This window comes from Anthonomus grandis, chromosome 1 (assembly GCF_022605725.1).
Source record: "Anthonomus grandis grandis chromosome 1, icAntGran1.3, whole genome shotgun sequence".
Lineage (NCBI taxonomy): Eukaryota > Metazoa > Arthropoda > Insecta > Coleoptera > Curculionidae > Anthonomus > Anthonomus grandis.
The window spans coordinates 49,585,743-49,604,004 of record NC_065546.1 but is presented as its reverse complement, the minus strand read 5'-3'; the positions used below and the strand labels follow the sequence as shown (position 1 = coordinate 49,604,004).

Genomic DNA, 18,262 nt, shown 5'->3' with positions numbered 1-18,262 from the left:
ACTTAGCAACCCATTAGAGCAAAATGTTTAGGCTAAAATAATCTTTCTTTAGGATCAAAATTTATGGAAGAGGATGCTTTCAGTTGCCTTAACTCTCTTAATATGTATTTATCTTAATAGGGCATTTTCTGCCCTATACTTATAGGGACTTTTTTCACTATTTTTAGGAGTACTATAACTGCTAAAGTTTTTTCAGTACAATTCTGTATATCCTTTTGTGTTGATAAATTATTCGTCCAGTAGACAATTTTATTAAGTGATCCTATGGCCGTTTACTTTTCTAACATTTGTGTAATCTTATGAACGTTGTATTTTTTAAAGAACTTAATAGATGTCTATTGAACTTTTATATTTTCAAAAAGACGAAACCTTTGGATGTCAATTGGACGTCTTTAAGCAGTCTGGGAATGTGTTAATATTCAAAACAGTGAACTACCTATCTTTGCCTGATGCATAAATCAATCTCTGTCAAACTCAAATATTTTTCCAAGCAATTTATATCTTTTTCAAGCAAAATAATTTATTTTTTTTATTCTTGAGAGTGTTCTTGTCTTGACAGGCCAGATTTTACTCAATATAGACACACGCTTCATCATTTTTGATTATACTTTTTCTTTCTTTCGCACTTTGTCTTATCCCTAACAAAAGCAACAGCAAATAAAGAATTTAGCAGCGCATGTATCTTTCTCTTCATATCTTCCGAATCTCGGCGGTTTTCCCACTCAGCCGCCTCAAAACGCTGGATTTCGCTCAGTCGACATGCGGCAAATCGGCGATCGGTTGTTGGTTTCATGGCGTTGACACGCGGTCTTGCTTCTTTTGCCGCGTTCTTCCTTCGTTGTTTCGACTTCACCGCTACGAGAGCCGAAGTTTTGTTTATCCTACTTGTCGGCGTTTTGTTTGTTTCTAACGCTGTTCAGGCAGGTCCCGGTAAGTCTGTTTATGAAAGTATTTAGTTTTATGATTTTTTATTTTTTTTTTTTAGAAAATACATAATTAAGATTTCATGTTGCTTTATTATTTTAATTTTTTCCCAGCAATTAACAAATTAATAGGATTTAAAGATCGAAATAAGCAAAAAATATGTTAAATAAAAATTTATGGTATTTAAGGAATATTTTTTATATTTGCATCTATATGATTCTTTATTACTTAAAAAAAAAGTTAAAAATAAATGTTGAATGACTTCTCCTTTAACTAGTCCTACTTCTCCTGCGAGATTTTTTAGCAAACCTGTTAGTTTTTATGTGAAACTGTGATCATTAAAATCTGTGATATTTTTTTTAGGGAAATCGATAAGGGTAACTTAAGATTTACGAGCCTTTGAAACTGTTGATAGCGGCCTATTATTAGAAAAATTTGAGCAAATTGGCATTATAAACACAGCTTTAAAATAGTTCCAGTCATATTTACATAAATAATAGACACCAGAAAGTAGACCCATTGAGGGTGGAATATGGTGTAGGTACCACAAGACACTGTTCTAGGTCCTTTTTTATGTTTATTTTATATAAATGATATAATTAATGCTGTAAATAGGTGTGAAATAGAATGATTTGCTAATAATACCATGGTTTATTTGACTCGAAAAGATTTGGATAATATGCAAGAAAGCATTAACAAAAATTTAAATGGCTCTGCATTAATACAACAAAATCAAAGATCTGCTTATTTAGAAAAAGAGCATAGGTTAGCATAGGTTATAATAATAATAATATATTCAGCAGATAATAAATTCATACATTATAACATTACAAAATAACAACTGCTTAATCGCTAAGAATACCCAATGCACAATGATATTTTAAAAATACTGTGTGTGCATTTCCTGTCTATCCAAATTAATTTATTAAAATAAAAACAATTTTTAAGAAAATAATATATAAACAAAAGTGATTCAAAAAATAAAATAGAATTAAATTTAATTATGGGAAAAAAAAGGGAAAAAACAGGAAGAAAAATAAACAGTACTATGTGTATCATACTAACCAAGTGGCGTTATCATCTGATATCCAGTTGTGGATTCTACTTTTAATTTTATTATAGGGTTTATTTCTGAGTTCTACGGGAAGTTGATTATAGATTTTTGCTGAGGTATATGTTAAAGTTTTTTGACATTTAGTTTTTGTGGTCCACACATTTTAACTTCTAAATTGCTTGTATTTTTTTTGATGATCTAATATAAAAAATGTAAGAATTTTAAAATGCTGTAGGTACCACACTAAAAGTATTCATTTGGAATACCAAAGTTTGGCGTAAATGCTAACTATTTGCTTACACATTTACCGATTTAATTTTTTTTGGTACCTTTGAATAGAGAATTTTATGCTGCTTACTACGATGTATCACACGATGGGGGTTTCCATTTGACATATTAAAGTGAGGTTAGCTGGAGGTGAGGAGGTGATTGACAGAACTTCAGTAAATGCATAATTAAACGTTCACATGTATATCTAATTTGACGTGTTTTTTTTTTTTTTTTTTTTTTTTTTTTAAGAATGTTATTAAGGGTGGATCGTTTTGAAATGAAAGCACTGTGTATTAACGTACAATTAAAATATTTATTTAAAATAAGTAAACAGCTTTTCAGAAAGCACACTCCTTCCAGTGGATATGCCATTTTCGATATGACTAAGGAGATCCATAAATAGATAGTGTATGTTATTCAGAGGAGCTCCACATGTGGATACGTCATTTTGAAATTGAAATTTATGAATGAATTAGTTATCAAATCAAACCGCTAAAAAGGAAAACACACACGTAACATACTGTATACTGTAACAGTCATTGACTGAAAAGTATATTATAGGAAGTTGTATATATAGTCATACAGTGTGACCATTTAAAAATTTAAAATGGCCATATATTAGGAGAAAAAACTGAATAAAAAAAACGCTAAAAACCGTTAGAAACAAAGCAGATACAAAAAGAAAGATACTATCTTACCCTTACCTAAAACTTATGAACAAGACAACCCTTTAAATCCTAAGGGGGTCAATTCTTTGATCATCTTAAAACTCTTATAAAATTATTTCCAATAATGCTATGGAAAGTAACGCTTTAGAAAATTCTTCTCTTTTCGTCAAGCAAAACGATAAATAAAAGCACTATTTTAAAATTTTTAATATTATTTAATTAATAGTTTAAAATTGTTTCCGGTATTTTGAAGACAATAATAAAACCTACTTTCAAATTCCTCATGTTCATTTATAAATGTTTCTCTAGATTATTATCCAAACATTGCTTAACGTAAATTATACGGGGTTTTTACTAAATATGCGGCAAAAATTTAAGGGATTATTCGTAAGACGATACTGAGGATATTTTATACTTTTATAATTTTTGATAGGTTGCTTTGGTTTGAAATACGGGGCAAACAAGAATTTTGATAATAACAATTATTTATTACCAAAAATTACATGTAAATATAAAAAACGTAATGTTTCTTAATCTACCAAAACTGTTTAAAATAACTACCTCTCGCTCTAATGCAATTCATTCCTCATCGACTCACGAACTTTTTCAAAAACAGCAGGATCATTTCTGATTGCATTACATGCAGCAATTATTCGATTTGTCAAATGTTTTACATCTTCCACTGGAGCAGTATAAACTAATGACTTCCCCACTAAAGGTGTCCCCATGGGTAAAGTCTGGGAATCGAGCAGGGCCTACGTGAGGTTCACCTCGACCAATTTAGCGATCCCCGTATCTTACTGTTAAAAACTATCGAGCCAATATAATAAAATGCACTAGTAGACTATCCTTCCCACTTCCCACCCCCACGTTTAACGAGAACTGATGTCTGAAGCGATATTCAAGCACCTCATGTGGATTTTCTTTTGGCCAAACATGGTTATTGTGTAAATTCCTTATTGCATTTGTTGAGAAACTGGCTTTATCGGTAAAAAGAAAAGAAGTCAGTTGCTGACGGATTTGACCCAATGTGTACAAAATCCATTGATAAAATGCAATATGTGGAAGAAAATCTGCAGAAAATCTGATCTTCTTTTACCATGGCCTTCTATATATATTCCCTTCTACGGTTTTCGAGGGCCTTCCTGGTTCTCCACTTCGATTCAATGCTTTTGTTTCACGAAGTCGTTGATAAAGGTTTTTCTATTAAGCACATTACGATTAGGAAATAATTCACTATACAATCGGCTACCTTCTAATGAATGGCCATCAGCAAGTCTCTAAATGTAATGCATGTGAGCCATCTCGGTGTTCGTATAGCCATTTATGATAAATGGCTTTACTAACAAGACTTTAAGGATTAAACATAAAAAATACACATCCACATTTTTCTAAAATGTTGACATTGATTGACAACCTCAAGTTTTTTTGGCTACGTTAATCGGAATGTTTTTAAAAGATACCAGTGGAATTGTTAGATTTTTTATTATTTGGTAGATCCAGTGTAGTACGCTATAATTTTAAAGCTACCAAAATTGGACGGTTAAAATTCTTTTTCGCCCCGTATCTTCAAAACAAAGCGTCCTATCAAACATTATAAAAAGACAAAATATCTTTATTCTTAAATTTTTGCAACATGTTTAGTAAATACCCTATATAATAAAGAGATAATATCTTATTGAAATTGTAGTAAGCGTTCTTCTAAAGATATTTCCTTGTATGTTCCTCTGATTTTCTAATTCCCGCACTATTAGTGGTTCGATAGACCTCTGGAGTATTTCAGCATACATGTCATTAAAATTTCTGTATGCCCTTCTCTAAATACGTGTGGGTTCTCGTCATTTAAATAATGACAGTTTTACCTATTAACATGCCATTTAAATTAGAGGGACACTCATCACAGAAGCAAATATTTTTAACTAGTCGAAAATCTGCCGTAATTCTATCTATCATTATTTTACAAAACTAGATTTTTCTGTCCGGGCCTTCGTCACCAAATTCTTGCCTTATTTGTATCTTATCTTTTTTAGTTGCTAGAGCCGCTTGACAGTTGATGAAATGAAATTTATTGCCGACAGAGATACACAGATAAGGATGAGATAATGTGCTTGTTTTTGTTTCCCTTAAGAAACTTTTAAATAAATACCTTAGATATTTATTTAGTAATTATGACTTCATAGTTTCTAAATAACTCTCTCTTCTCTTCTATAACCTTAGGATTTTAAGTCAAACATCCTGTAAATCTATATAAAATTAATTAATAAATAACTCTTACCCTAATAATTATTATATTAATCGATGTAGAAACCGAATTCTCATATAGTAAAAAAGTTTTTTTTGCACAATTGACTATTGTTAAATAAATAGAAAATATCAAGCAAATATTTGACATGTTTGTAACAAATAATTAATATTTAATGTAGAATAAAATACAATTTTATTATAATGTTTTTGACTGTAAAATTTGCTCTAGTTTTTCTGTAATAAGACTAGAAAAAAATATATTTATTACCCTACTCTTACCCTAATAATTATTATACTAATCGATGTAGAAACCGAATTCTCATATAGTAAAAAAGTGCAAGAATTTTTGCACAATTTACTAATGTTAAATAAATAGGAAATATTAAGCAAATATTTTACATGTTTGTAACAAATAATTACCATTTAATATAGAATAAAATACAATTTTATTATAATAGTTTTGGCTGTAAAATTTGCTCTAGTTTTTCTGTAATAAGACTAGAAAAAAATATATTTAATTAACCACGTTATTCAAATAAATGCTGTGGATATCTAGAAATTTGATATACTTAAGGATGCTTAAAATGCGTAGGTCCGTTATAAATTTATGGTAAGTATTATTAACCCTTTAATTAAAGCTGGGTGAAAAACATTTTGGGTCGCTCTATGTCTCCTAATTCACTCTATACCTCCTAATAATTGTCTAACCCGTAAATGTGTAAATTAATACAGCAAGGGATGAACTAAGATCTGAAATGGCTAGTAACTTTTGGTCAATTAATGAGAGTTTATCAGCCTGGAGGTCTCAGGCTTGATCCAGAACTATTTTAAGGGAGTTTATATTATTTATGATTAAAACTCGGTAAAATTTGAATGCACTTGAACTAGTTTTTATGCTTTTCATAGCAGATTTTTGTTTTCAGGCTGTTGAATAATTTAAATGTTGTATCTAAAATGGGACAACAAGGAATAATTAAAAAAAAAATGTTTTTGTCAAGCAGTTAAAAGTATTCCTCTGATGAATTATTTTCATGTAGTATAAATTATTCTTTCGCAGTTGCTAAAGTAATTTGATCTGTTTCTTAGTAAAATATTTTTTTTTAATCCCTGGAATTAGATTTAAGAAAACAAAACAGACTTTTATTATTTGATAGAGAACTTTTAATATATTTTTTATAAATAGATACTGCTATCTCTTCTTGATAGGTCGAATTATCTTTCCATAATAAAAGGTAGTTCCCATCAAATTTCTTAAATAGTAAATGAACACAATAAATAATATTAGCTTGTTAATAATTTATTTTTTAATTTTGAATACATTTAATTTTGCTCACTTTCGCTATCTAACCATCAACTTTTAAACATTAGAGGGAAAATAAAAGCGCATTTTAATATTTAGCTTCAATTTCTTTGAGCAGTCAAGCCCTGTTGACATTTAATAAAAAAATTTCCTTCAGAATGAAATTACACTGTACAGCTAAGGTTATTTATAAGATCAAAAATATTTTGCAAGACTGATACCTTAGTCTGTCTGAATAATAAATATTTTGTTTCAAAATAGATTTTATTTATTTTTTTAATAGAGTATCATACCCTAAAAGGTTACAAAATTTGCATAATTAGGCATTATATAATAGAATTTATCTCAAAAACTTAAAATGCTCTTAATGTTTACCTAAAAATGTGCTTGTAACTAGAAATAAAACTATTGCTAGGGACGTAATAAAAAAAGCTTTATCGAATTTAATACACTTAAAGGTTTAAAAAAAAAGGTTTCATAGTAAAAACCAAATAGGTACAAAATTTTAATGATTATCGTGGTACCTGCTAAAGAGCATTCAATTAAGGGTCTCTTTTTACATCAATTATTTATTTATTTAAAAAAAAATTAAAATATTTATAAAAAAATATTATAATATAATATAAGTGTTGATTATGAACATAGAAATTTTTAATCATATCATGGACCTTTTATGCCTGCATTACGTCAAATAGTAACAAAGATGTTAGTTTCACTATTATACATATAGTACTATTAAGTAAGAAGAATACTACAGTCTAGATTCAAAGAAAATATAAAATCTGTAAAAGTCGGTATTAGTATTATAAAAAATGTCGGTATAAATTTAATATTATTATCAGTATATATCATTTTTAAAGGTTTTATTACTAAGCAAATGTATTAATCGTGTATAAAATACAGGGTACACTGAAACTTATTACACCAAAAAGGTTGAATGAAAACTTTTTATAGGATAATTGGAATACAAAGCTACACGTGAAAAATAGGAATGATAGTTCATTGCGATATAAATAAAGTTTCTCATAGCAACCACTATACCAAACTTTTCTATTTTTCTACCTAAATATATCTTTCAGTTTCCAACTTTTTTGTAAGTTTTACATATTATATAAGCTATTTATCTTAAGGTTCTAACTCATACCTAAATAGATTATCTAAAAAAGGGTCATTTCAAAAAATTATAAAACGTGAAAGAATTGTGAATTTATAAGCGTAAAAAAATTAGGAAACGCGTTGGCGATAATAAAATGTACTACATGTAATTTAACACTGCGGACTTATAACTGATATCTTATAATTTTTTTCGTTGGAGCCATGAATTTTAAGAACCCATATAGGGCTCTAAATAAATTTAGAGCTAGTAAGGATCGGGAGGACTGCAATACGTATAAACAGTATAGAAATATTACAACGTTTGCGATTCGTGCAGAGAAAAAAAGCATATTTAACCTATAAACTTGGCATTTGTAGTAATAGAGAAATTTGGAGTGAGTTGAAAAAAATCAATATTTCTAAAAAATCTAATGTACAGCTTCTTATATCATTACAAGATGTTGAAAAACTTAATAGTTTTTTACTAATATAAACAATAACAACAATAAGCCTAATACCGATTTTATAAATTTTTTTAAGGAGCACAGAATTTTTCCTAATATATACGATTTTATGTTTAATTTAGTAGACCAGGATTTAGTAGAAATAATTCTTCAAACTATAAAAAGCAAGGCATTTGGATCCGATAATTTAAATATTACTATTGTTACGCTTTGCTGTCCTGTGATTATTAACCCTCTTAGCCACATTATAAATTATTGTCTAGAGAAAAGCTATTTTCCGGAAAAGTGGAAGGGGGCCAATATAATTCCCTTACCTAAAATTAAAAATCCTACGGAATTCAACAATCTTCGTTCTATTTATATACTTTCTGTCCTTTTGAAAATGTTGGAAAAAATTATGGAGCGCCAAATTCTTGATTATTTAAATAGCAATAATCTCATCCCAGAATATCAGTCTGGGTTTCGTAAGGTCTATAGCTGTGTCACTGCGTTGTTTCAAGTTACAGACCATATATTTCGGGCTTTGGATAAAGATCAAGCAACTGTTTTAATTCTCTTAGATTTTACCAAACCATTTGACATGGTGAATCATGAGATACTCATATCTCTATTACATTATCTAGGATTTTCTCAGTCGGCCTTAACCCTTATGTCATCTTTTCTTTCAAATCGCAAACAAAGAGTTCTGCTAAATGGAAAAATATCGGAGGCACTTGACGTTATTTCTGGTGTACCACAAGAGGTATTTTGGGTCCATTGCTATATACAGGGTGAGTTTTTCAAAGCGCGGAGTAGTATTATGCATTGATGATATTATTTATCGATGACGTGCTCCTGGACTATTATTTGGTTAAGCATTCTTCACATTTTAAAAATATTTTAGACTATACAGAGTGCTCCGAAAAAGCAGGGCACTACAAAAGTTAATTTTTTTAAATGGAACACCCTGTATTGCAAAACATTTTTGAATTCTTTGCGTAATTACCAATCTTTTTTGATAATGGTTTAATATGCCAAAAACTAATAGTTTAGGAGATAAATCAAATTTTGTTAAAAATTTAGAATTTGCACGCATCTCTTTAATATTAAAATTTAGCATCTAAATTTTGAATACAGACTTAATTTTTATCATCAGAAGTAAAATAAAGTTACTTTGATATGCGTGCTATGTAAAATTATTCATTTTGTTATACAGGGTGTTTTTTTTGAAAGGCCAAACTTGCCCAACTTTAAATATAAAAATCTCTCTTATTTTAAATGAAACACCCTGTATATTTTCATGTCATCTAATAGCTTACTTAAGAGCCTATAAATTTTATTAATAATATTCTATCCCTATCTCTAATAGTTTTTGAAATATACTTATATTTCTTCATTTCGTGTTATTTTTTTCTTATAAAATGAAACAAATTTATGGACGTTTCTTTTTATTAAATTCACTTATTTTTATAAAATAAAAGTTAATTTTTGTTCAACAAATGTTCAAAGATATGTCCTCCTTGTTCGATACAAATATTAATTCTTTTAATTATATTTTGTCGAACATGGTATAACATTCCTGGTGTTACGGTTTGACAGGCATCCCTAATTCTAACAATCATATCCTCCCTTGTAGTTGGTTTTGTTGCATAGACTTTATCTTTGAGATAACCCCACAGAAAGAAATCTAGCGGCGTAAGATCGCAAGACCTTGGCGGCCATGCAACAAATCCTCCGCGACTAATCCATCTTTTAGGATATTCTTGATCCAAATATTCCCTTACTGCACGATGAAAATGGGGAGGCGCACCATCTTGTTGAAACCACATACTTTGCCGTTCCTGGAGATTGACTTCTTCTAATAATTCAGGCAATTGCTGCTGTAAAAATACTCGATATGAATGACCATTCAAAGGTTCATTAAAAAAATATGGTCCAATTATACGGTTATTATGGATGCCGCACCATACATTAAGGGACCAATGATTCTGGTGCTGAACCTCACGTACCCAATGAGGGTTCTCTGTTGCATAATAGTGCATATTATGCCTATTGACAGCACCATTGCTTTTAAATGTCGCCTCGTCGGAATACATAATATAGTTAACAAAATTTGGATTAATTTCAATTTTGCGAAGTAACCATTCACAAAAAGTTACTAAAGCTATTCTTTTTTGTAGTGATCCTCACCGGATTGAGATTTTAAATAACTTTAGACTTGAAATGAATAACGATGTTATATAATTCCAAAATTCAGCCAATAATCTGAGGCTCCTAATAGATCATAAACTAAAATTTAGGAGCATGTTACACTTAAACTTAAAATTGGATACTCTGCTTTAAAAACTATTTACGCGCAGAAGAATTACTTAAGTACTAACATTAAAAAAATGCTTTGTGAAGCATTAGTTTTGTCATCTTTCAATTTCTGCGACACTATTTATGATCCTTGTCTTGACTGCTCAGATGCCTATCAGATACAAAAACTTCAGAATTCGTGCCTAAGACTTCCCCTCATATTTTCTTTCATATCCTGATCCTCTTCCCATGCTCCCATTAGTTATGTTCTTTCTTTTTCAGTAGAATATTTATTATTAAATTTTTAAATTATTATTTTTTTAATTACTTTTTTTGGCCTCAACAGAATTCAGGGAGTCTTTTGTGTAAGAGATATCTCTGTAAATCTGCATATTATGGCCTGTTGGTCACCTTGCATTATTAGTTTTTTATTTTGTTACAAATTCTTCGATTTTTTTTTGTTATTGGTAAATGATGAAATACTCAATATTTAGTGGAATTTTGTAATATTTGAAATTTTGTAAAAGTTAATACACCTACCTATTAGTTTTATTCTTTGTGCTTAAATGCTGTAATTTCTTGGTGACTAATAAACGTCTTATTATTATTATTATTATTATTATTATTATTATTATTATTATTATTATTATTATTATTATTATTATTATTATTATTATTATTATTATTATTATTATTATTATTATTATTATTATTATTATTATTATTATTATTATTATTATTATATCAAAAATCCAAATTTCAAATTTTTTACTGAAAAATATTTTTGAGTAAAAAATGTGATTATTTATTCTTGAAAGTAGTACACCAGTACAAAACTTGGAATATTTGACTAAAAAAATAATAAAACTATTTCACATAAAATAGTTCAATTTCATCCTATTAAGAGAACATATCGTCAGTTTTTAGAATAACCATTTTGAAATTAAGTCTGAATAACTAAATTTGATACAAGCATTTAATGCTTATAATTTTGTGCTATCTATTCATATTAACACTTCCATAATCGTCAGGGTATTTTAGATACCCATTTTATAACCTTTCAAAAACTATATTAAATACAATTTTATTTTTGTACTAAAAAATTAGCTGATTTGAAGAGTTTAATCAATTCATTTACAGGCTCTGCAAATCAATTCAAAAAAGGTCATGTTAAAATGTATTGATAATTGGATGGGATGAATTCTCATGAATAAGGAGCAAAATTCTGGTAAAATATTCAAACTCCTATCTGAACTAGTGCCACCCTATAAATACGGCAAAACTTTTTAATAAGTGTATGGTAGTTAATCTTCCAATGGATCGAAATTTCAGTAGTAAAACCTAAACTCACCATTCAGAAACACCAGATGCTTAAGATAATAGGTTTTTTGTTTTGGAAAATTAGAGTTCGCCTAATCCTGATTTTCATAATAATTCTTTAAATTGTACTGAATCTCATACTTATAGTCCAATTAAATCAGTTCCAATATAGGAAGAAATTTCAAATTCTCAGGATATTTAGATATCAATTAAAATAGTTTCTTCCAAAGAAATGAAGAACACAGTATGTCTCGGCAGGTCAGCAAAAAATAGTTTTTGTCGGCCTATGATTTTTTTGAGGGGAATGTTAAATAAATATTTTGATTGCTTGAATGAAGAAAGCATTTGTGCCTATTTATATCTTAGAATAATTATGCAAACAAATTCTGAATAGGACATAAAGTCCATAAGAAATAGTTAATTTATATGTTGCTGCTATAAGTAAGTTGTTTATTAGGATACCAACTCAAATAGACAGCTTGAGGCTAAATGTTCCAAATCTAATATTCTTTCATTTTATTAGGAAAGGTTGACTCTTTAACCTATAAATTTACCATTTGCTCTTAATGAACTTTGTCGAAAATTGGAAGTGACTAGAATCAATTCAACGAATTGCATAATGTTGAACAATATGTATCTCCTAACTTGTCTAGGGATTTTTTTTAGAGCCTGATCTAGAATATCAACTTCTATTCTACTAAAAAATCGAAACTTTTAGTAATTAAAGAGATGTGTGCGTTCCTACGACTTCTGCGAGTAACAAAAAAGCGTCTTGTTGTTTGCCATAAGTGTCCAATGTGTGTGTGCCAAAAGTGTCCACCCAACCCAAATACCTTAGCCAAATATTGTACATCTAGGATTCTCAGATTTCTGTCATGTAAAAAAAAGGGTTTCAGTAAAAACATTGTTCAGATCGTTGACCGATGTTTGAAAGAATGATTGCAAGAAATTGTTCAGAAAACTTAAATAGAAGTCATTTTTAGATTGGGGCCTATCACTAAATATTAAACCGACCTTAATTAGTAATATACTTATACTGCTTTTAAGTAATAGCATGTTTCAAATATATTTTGTCTCAAATAGATTCTGGAGAATGTCGTTATCTGAATGTAAGTCGTAGTGGGTTAAATTATTTGGTTCATTAGACATCTGAAATGTCTAGGTTTAAGTTTACATTGAAATAAAAGAATAACTTGTAAGGTAACTTCAATTGAAAATTTGAATTCCTATAAAAAATAAAGTAATAATTCTTGTATCAATAGAGTTTCATAGCGACGAAATATACAAGCAAATCATAAACCTGAAATTATTGTAAACTATAATGAAACCAAAGGGGGCAGTTGACATCGAAAATAAAATGACCAGAGAATATTCATGTGTTTGTTCAAGTAGGAGATGGCTATCTCGGAATTTTATGGAAATTAATATATAGGCACAGGATTTTTTTACCAAACTTGGCACAAGATCTTCTAAAAGTTGTAAACTAAAAACAGAATAATTATATTTTTAGATAAGTGCGATAGATTTATTTCTTTTTAAAGACTAAGCTGCAATTCCAGAAATTCGTGTTAAAGAGGTTCGAACATTATAAAAATTAAAGATGCGGGTTTTATGACAGATCATGGGATAAAATAAGTATGCATGTACTATATTGTAATACATGCCGAAAATCAATTAGCAAAATATATCAACTTTTTAAAACAACAAATAACCGCATCTTAATAAAAGTAGATAATGAAAAATGTTTATTAAAAAAGTTCAAATAAATTATTTCTATTATTAGTACTTCAATGCTTAACAAGCTAAACAAATATTTATAATTCACATAAATAATTAAAGTATTTGTATCTGGTATTACAGTTAACTCACATAACCTAAAATGTAAGTTTTTGTAGCACGGTTCGGGAATGGTTAATAACATCCATTATGTCATCTATAAGTGCATAAGGCAACATGACCCAGAACCTAACTAAATCTATAAACATGAAACGTTTGTTATTGAAGGGCCGGCCCTTTAATAACAAATTCAATATTTTAGATAATGTATAATATATAGCAGTGACAGAAAGTGCTCTAGCTTGATTTAATGTAAATTTGCGGGAACATGACAGTACATACACCAATATTGATATAGGACAAAACGTTGCCAGAGTATGATTAGGTAAAAAGCCCGGAAGCTATTTAGATAATGATAAAAGGGTAAAATTGGCAGGTCTATTATGGGTTAAAATCATCGAATCTTGGCAATATTGTAAGCTTTTAACGGCAAAATGATGCTTTAAGTGCCCAGACATAAAATATATATTATAAAGAGTAAGCTGATAAAGGAAACTGAAAACTTTTATCGAAGTATATATAAATTAATACAGATATGAGTTTTTCCAATATAGATAGTTTTTAAGAAATAAAAAAAGAAAATAATTATTACTTTCCTGGAGACTAGTTTTAAAATCCAAATCCTAAGTTTATTTGTCTGGAATATTTAGAATCAAATTACTAAGTAAACATGATGTTAGACTAAGAAGAAAATACTTAAAACTATGAAAAATGCTAGTATTTTATACAACAAAAAGTACAAATTATTAACATAATGCCAATCATAATCTGAATGACATCAGACAAAATTTTTAATACAAATACGCATAAACAAAATGGATATGATTCACACCTTCTTATCTTACGGTTACAATTATAATATATAGCACAAAAAAAATATATTTAAAATGAGTAAATAAAACAATTTACGTTACAATAGATTAAGTCTATCCTGATTTAATTTTCTGCTTTTTGTTGGAAGTTCAGAACTTGAAATATTGCCCAGTACTTAAAGTAAAACAAATTCCTTTCAAACTATTATGAGAAAAGTTTATTTGAAAATATGAAGTTTTTAGTATGACCATTTTGAAATTAGTTTTCGCCTGCTCGTTTCCATATATGCATTTAATGCTTGTAGTTTAGTACAAATATCAATAACATCCATTATTAACATCCAATATTCCATGTATAAGCCGTTAAGGTAACATGACCCAGAACCTAATTAAATCTATAAACTTGTTACGTTTGCTATTGGACGGCCAGATGATTCAATATGTCAGATAACATATAGCAGTAACAGGAAATGCTCCAGTTTAATTTAGTGTAACTATGCAAGAACATTACAGTACATATTATGTAATTACTTATTTGGCAAACCCTATAGGTTTATCATTTGATATTTTTAACATTTTGCGATGAATTTGCTTTACAAATTCATACACTGACAAGATTTTTTGTGTTTCTGAAACAAACAGCCAGTCGTAATTTTAACATATTATGTAATCAACAAATTTTAAATAAGAAGAAAAGTTTGTTTACTATAGAAAAAATCGACAAAAGCGTAAAAAAGCTGTAAAAAGTATAAAATAACCATATGAAAGAATTCAAAAGTTGACAGTATCATAAAATATTTCAAGTTTTGGAGACCGGATACAATCAAAAAACTTGCTTAAGTACAAATCCTGTACAAAGTAAATAATAAAGACTTAAAGGGGCAGTTGACTAAATACATGGATTAAAAGTTTTCAGATTTTCTAGGCACGGTGTACTTTGTACAGGAGCAGCCTAACCTAAGTACTAACCAACAATAAAAACTGATTAATTTTGAAAAATATAAAAGCTATCTATCAGATAAACACAAAATAATGTTTTTTATGTTAAACGTTCTTGTTAACTAAAGATGATAACTTGTTTCCTCATATGTTTATTAGAAGCTTGTACATCTTCATGGATTTTGGTTAACTTCATCGTAAAATTTTCTTTGAACGTTGAACAACTAAGCCTTGAAAAAAAATTAACTAAAAATAGCTGCTTGGTTCGTTTCTTGTTTCCTTGAATAAATTAACTGAATTTATCTGGTTTCTTAAATAAGTGATTTAATTATTAGGCTAATTTATCTGGATTTAAATATATTAGAATAATAAAACTGCCATATTTGGGACTAGGCGAAATATGACAAACTTTAGTAATATATATAATGAAAAGTACTTATTATCATTATAATGACAATCATAATCTGAATGAGAGCAATAGTAGCTTTCAAACCACAATAATGATTTTTATTACAACTACATCGCATAAACCAACTGGATACGATGCACAATTTTTTATGGTGTTTGAAATTACAACCTACAGCAAATAAATTATAAGTGAAAATTTTGTGAATAAAATAGTCTACCGTCATAGGTCTAACTTCCTTTAATTTGCTTCTTTCTTTAGTGCCAATTGGGTGTTAATAGCCCTAGATCTAATCGGTTATTAAAACCATTTCATAAGACAAATTAATTTAAAATTTAAGAAATAAGTTTACATTTCAGATACGTTTCCACTGTGAATTTTAGGCCAAGTATGATATATAGAGTATTTCCTAATTGTCATTAAAGAAATTAAGTGCTGTGTTTTTTTTTAAACAAGTTTCTTAGTTCATACCAAAAAGAAAAACCGTTTTAACTTTATTTCTGTCACTCATTTAATTTCTGTATTCTCTGGTTAACGGGTGTCTAATTCACATTTCGCTAATGCGCATAAGTGTTTACGTGTAAACATGGCTTATGACAAACATTCACTAGTTCTTTAAAATTAGTATATTTAACAAGTGTATTTTTATTTTTTATACGTAACTAAAAAAAATAATAATTTAGAAATAGATTATTTACAATACCTATGTTTATCTTAATTTTCTCAAATAGAGATATATAAAGCGAGACGAAATATCGTTAGCTAACCGTAAAATCCTGAAGGCGTTTGGCTCGAAAAAGCTCTTTCAAGGGTGAAGTATTAAGATTTACAGAAAGGGATTTACTTTTTCGGAGGAGATTACTTGCCATAGAAAGTTTCGTGGTAGAAATTGATGATTTTTGACTTTAAAGTTTCTTAATTAAGTAATTGGTATAATTTATTTATTTACATTACACGACAGATTTACATCCAATTATGGAGTGTAAAGGAAAACGACATTAAAAAATGATATAACTAAAAAACTATCAATACAAAAAAGATCCCAATTAGAAAAAAGTTTCAGTTATATAAGATAAAAGAATATTTGTAAAAAAGTGTACACAAAGTGTTTTTCTTTAATAGCTGCAACACTACAATTAAAAAAATCACATTCAACTAGCATTCAGTGAGGACTACGAGGATGCGCCGAAAGCGCTCAGCTAATCTAAATATAAATAATTTGCTCTGAATATATTTTCTTTGATTATTTCTTTCTGTTTTTTGTCACGTTCTTCTTATTTTTTTCTGTTGGCGATACAACATTGGTTGATAAATATTCGTTACTTCTTATACTAATTATAAGGTTATTCAGAAACATCCTCTTTTTTAGCACAAACTGACTCCAGTAATATACCTTTAGGTCAGGAGCATATTATTCTTTTATCGACAACATTAAAATATTTATCTCACATTGACTATCGCTTAATTGTTTCTTCAGGTACAAGGTAAACAAGAAAACTATTTAAAATGTTACAAAACGCGATCCCTTTTTGAGACCCATGAAACAATTTGAAATTGTTTAGAATTTCTTATATTGTCGATTAAGACCAATAATTTCAATAAAATACTGTCAATTAAAGAAAACAGTACAAATTAAAGAAAATTCAAACTACAATAATGTAACCTAAATTGACCACTGAATGGGACTTTGAACTACTAAAAGCTAGACACTAAAGGTGAAAATAAACTAGACCTAAGTAGAACCTTAAATAAATTGAAATAATCAACTGAAATTACGAGATACTAGCAAACAGTACAAAAGTTCTGAGGCATTTAAATGGTAAAAAAGAACATTTTTATTACTCAGTATTTCAAAATTAAAAGGGCCGCGCCTTTTTAAATATCAGAAAGCGTGATTCGAAATCAATTAAACCAATTTAACGAAAAATTAAGAAAATATTCTTTTAAATAGAAATTCTTTTTTAATGAGATTGTGTAAAAAATTGATACTACTATTCATAAATGCCAAAATTCTTATATTGTTGAACTCACTATGTTTTTTCCTTACCTATCATTATATTTTAAATAAATGATAGATCATAAATTTCCCTATAATTATTGAAAACACATTAAAAATATAATTGGAAATAAAATATATTTTAAACCTTTTTACTTACAGTACATTACTATTAATTTACTTAAATGGAGATATATAATGCGAAAGGAAGGAGAGTAAGCTAACCGCAAAATTGTAGAGGCATTTATCTCGAAAAAGGTCTTGCGAGGGTAAAATATTGAGATTTACAGGACGGGATTTACTTCAACTTTATAGCAAGTTAGTAGCTACGGAGAGTTCAATTGTAATTGATCACTTTTGACTTTTATATTATATAAGGCAATATAATATATTACATTTTATAAACTTCTTGTAGCATTAAAATAGTAATTTAACTATTATTATAAGACTTAAATGAAACTTTATGGTCCCTACAGCTTTTAGCTTCCTCTATAAAAAATGAGGTTTTACCCTTACGCCTGTTAATTAAGTTGCGTCTTAATTAAAATTTATAAAACAAGAAACCGCATTAAAAAAATACTTATTTAGCACCTCGTTCGTTACCAGCATATAAAACGCTGCACTTTTATCACTTTTTTATTTTTCGACTCACCCTTA

The 18,262-nt window shown here is 28.5% G+C and overlaps 1 protein-coding gene across 2 annotated transcripts in view; it reads left to right on the top strand.

The window, feature by feature from the left end:
* The first annotated feature begins 740 nt into the window (after positions 1 to 740).
* Positions 741 to 18,262, top strand: part of LOC126736495 (neurotrimin-like) — a 95,145-nt gene continuing 77,623 nt past the window's right edge. For both annotated transcript variants that reach the window (XM_050440882.1, XM_050440877.1), the window contains exon 1: positions 741 to 930. In XM_050440882.1, coding sequence (XP_050296839.1) covers positions 792 to 930 — 139 coding nt within the window. In that variant the 5' untranslated portion in view covers positions 741 to 791. The remainder of the gene's footprint in view (positions 931 to 18,262) is intronic.